This window comes from Trypanosoma rangeli (genome assembly GCF_003719475.1).
Source record: "Trypanosoma rangeli strain AM80 chromosome Unknown Tra_15.4_contig_00540, whole genome shotgun sequence".
Taxonomy (NCBI): Eukaryota; Euglenozoa; class Kinetoplastea; order Trypanosomatida; family Trypanosomatidae; genus Trypanosoma; species Trypanosoma rangeli.
Window position 1 is genome coordinate 4524 of NW_021706286.1, and position 2948 is coordinate 7471.

At 60.5% G+C, this 2948-nt stretch overlaps 3 protein-coding genes across 3 annotated transcripts in view, besides 2 other annotated features; all 3 read right to left on the minus strand.

Moving 5' to 3' along the window:
- Positions 1-341, minus strand: part of TraAM80_09243 (uncharacterized protein) — a gene marked incomplete at both ends in the record, with an annotated part of 417 nt that extends 76 nt beyond the window's left edge. Inside the window, one exon of the mRNA XM_029385937.1 lies at positions 1-341. This exon is cut by the window's left edge and continues 76 nt beyond it. Coding sequence (XP_029234216.1) covers positions 1-341 — 341 coding nt within the window.
- Positions 342-623: 282 nt separating this feature from the next.
- TraAM80_09244 (putative peroxisome targeting signal 1 receptor) lies at positions 624-1559 on the minus strand (the record flags this gene model as incomplete). The annotated part of the gene is made up of 1 exon (XM_029385938.1): positions 624-1559. The coding sequence occupies one exon, from the start codon at positions 1557-1559 to the stop codon at positions 624-626; it is 936 nt and encodes a 311-aa protein (XP_029234217.1).
- A 247-nt stretch (positions 1560-1806) lies between these two features.
- Positions 1807-1856: a sequence feature (A-rich).
- Positions 1857-2041: 185 nt separating this feature from the next.
- Positions 2042-2395, minus strand: TraAM80_09245 (uncharacterized protein; the record flags this gene model as incomplete). The annotated part of the gene is made up of 1 exon (XM_029385939.1): positions 2042-2395. The coding sequence occupies one exon, from the start codon at positions 2393-2395 to the stop codon at positions 2042-2044; it is 354 nt and encodes a 117-aa protein (XP_029234218.1).
- A 40-nt stretch (positions 2396-2435) lies between these two features.
- Positions 2436-2460: a microsatellite.
- The last annotated feature ends 488 nt before the right edge of the window (positions 2461-2948 follow it).

The following is a 2948-nucleotide window of genomic DNA, read 5'->3' on the forward strand; positions in this document are numbered from 1 at the left end:
GCCCGCTCGTACGGCACATCCGACGCCGAGAGCTGCCGAAGCAACGCCAGCTTATCGGAAGCCGCACCCTCAGCGCCCGCAGCGCGCCCCAGCTCCACCACCTTGCGCCACCGTTCCTTCCGGCTCAGCTTTTCCAGGCGGCTCAAAAACACATCGCTGCTTGACGACTCCCCCAACCCTTTCTCTGTCGTTTTCTTCGCCGCTTTTGTGGGCGTTTCCCTTGAAATCTTCGTTGGCGTTCCCCTTGAAGTCTTCGTTGGCGTTTTTACTGCCGCTTTCTTCGGCACTGACACCTTCTCTTTTGCCGGCTTGCCGGGCGTCGTGGGAGTTGTCTGCCGCATGATTCCCCCGCCTTGCTTTGGACGCAGCAACCTGACCAATCGCGCAAACAACAACTTTGTGCGCACGCGCAAACAAAAGAGATGGCAGGAACGGAAAAAAGAAACAAAAGCGAGATGGAGCTACAAACGCCTGAGCGCAACAGCATAAGCGAAAAAAAAAAAAAAAGATGCACACCTCCCGCCGGCGCCCGGCCACACGCGCCATCGCCGCCCCGCAGTGGCACCCCGTCACCGTCGGGGCGGGGAAAACACCAAACGGCGGCGGATCGCCGCAACGACGACTCAAAAAACGAGGAAGTCCTCTCGTCCCGTGTAGCGCCTCGCAAACAGCTTTCCAAGCGCCGTCGGCTCGGAGAACGCAACATGCTCAGAGGGGACCTCAAAGCCGTACGAAACACGCTGGCGGGCCAATTCAACCATCGCTCTGCCGACGCCACGGCGGCGGTGCGGCTCCGCCACCCAAAAAAAATGCACCCCGCAGAATGAGGACCCCACGCACCAGGCGTCGCCCACCTCCGCCGCCCTCAGTTCCCAGCGCCCCGCCGCACGCTCGCGAGATCGGTGAGACGCGCCCCCGCCAACACTCGGCTCGCAGTGCATACGGTACGCCCTACCCAGCTCGCCAGCCACACACAGTCCGACCACTTCGCACCACGGACGCGACGCATTGCTGACGCGCACAGAGGAGGAGCGGTGGGTACTGCGGCGGCGTACCGCAGTCTGTGTTGTTTTTGTGCCGGTCGCAAAGGCCGCAATTAGCAGCGAGTCCGTCGGAATCTCGTCCACCGCACCCAAGGCGCGCCGGGCCCCGTCGAGAGCCTTCCCCAGCGCCTGCCGCAATGGTGCCTTACACACCAGCTCACGCGCTGTCCGTGGCGGACCCGCATTCTGCCCGGGTGCTGATGACGCGTGCCGGAAGAAGCCTGGTATCACGGCGTACGTGAGCGGCGCGGCAAACAAACTTCCTGCAGCAGCTACGCCTGCGCCATCAACACGGCGAGGAGGACACCCGTCCTGCAACTGGCAAGGCGGGCACAAAAGCCACCGCAACAACTTCCCGCCAGGCAGCCGAAAGGCGCACACCGGCTCACACGAATCTGCAGCCGCATTCACATCCTCAGCGTCTGTCTGTGGCGGCGGCAGCGGCCATCGCTTTCGCTTTACCCCAGAACCGCCTCCCACCAACGCCGATGCAGTGGTTTGCGGCGCCGCCCGCATGAATGTGGACCCCAAGAGAAGCAATTGAGGCGGCAAACACAGAAGAAACCTAAAAAAAAGCACAGACACCAGCTGACAGCGCTTCGCACACACACACACACGTACGGCAGGGTGCACCCACAGACATACACACAGTACTTCTCCCTGAGGGGAAACCCCGCGTGTTGATTCTACGCGGCAGCCCAAGGGAAACCCGCGGAAGCAAAGCATGCACACACTGGCGCCACCGCACCACAGCTGCAAAGCAAAACAAACACATTCACAAACAAACCCAACAAACAAAAACAAAGATAAAACGCTGTGAACAAACCCATACGCACCGAGAAAGGAACAAACACAAAAATCGGTGTGCCGACAAGAAGCCTGAGGGGCCAACGCAAAATAATTGCACTTAGATTCGTTGAGCGTAGAGGTGACGGGCCGTTTGACTCCTGGCGAGACCGGGTCGTCGCCGAGGTGTTGTAATGCTACCGAGGTGCGGGTTAGGCCCTCCGCCTCCCCGCCGAGTTGCCGAAACCACTCTGCTCCGGCCGGGACATGTCGGACACGCCCGCCGTCTGCTGCTGCTTCCCGCCTTGCCTCGGGAAAAACCTCCCACGTGAGAGCGCATAAACAGGCCGTTCTGCGGGCACCACGAAGCGGAAGAAACTCAAGCCGTCGGCATGGTGCCCGCACTTTTTGTGCGTTGCTGCTTTCTCTGCACCCAACGCCTCCCGACCACATGCAGCAGCGGCGCGCGTGGTCCTGAGCCGCCGGACTCTCAAGAGGACCTCCACTGCGCCGTACGCAGCGCCAGCCGGCCAAAGTGGCGAAGTGCATCCGCCTCGCACGAGCATTGCTGCACACAAACGGAATGAGGTGGGAGACCAAATTGATAACAAAACAAAACAAACAAAAAAAAGAGGGTTGGATCCGCCGCAGTCACACCTTCCAGCAAATAGAGGAGTAAAAGAAAAAAATGAACTGCAGAGCAAGAAACACCACCACCGCCCTCCACGCTATCCCTCACTGCGGCGGCAACGTTACCAGGACAGCAAAGAGGGAATCCAATAACTTCAATGGCACACATGCGCACGCACAGCAAGCCACAAAGAAGGCGGCGTCACGATGACCCCAAAAACAAAGACCCAAGCACGGAAGCTGTTGGCCCACTCGTGTCGCACAGCGGTAGCGGCAACCCTGCGTGGTGCACCGTGAACGGTGTGGGAGGGGGCTGACTCCCACTCGGAAGGGTGCGACACGCAGCCACAGAGAGCTGCGGACGGTACAACACGCGGAGCTCCCGTACCAACCGCATCACCTCCGCGTCGCGGCTCACGTGGGCCTCGGGATTTGTGAGAGGCACCTCACCACACACAGCGCACACCACCTCCTCTCCGAGGACCGACG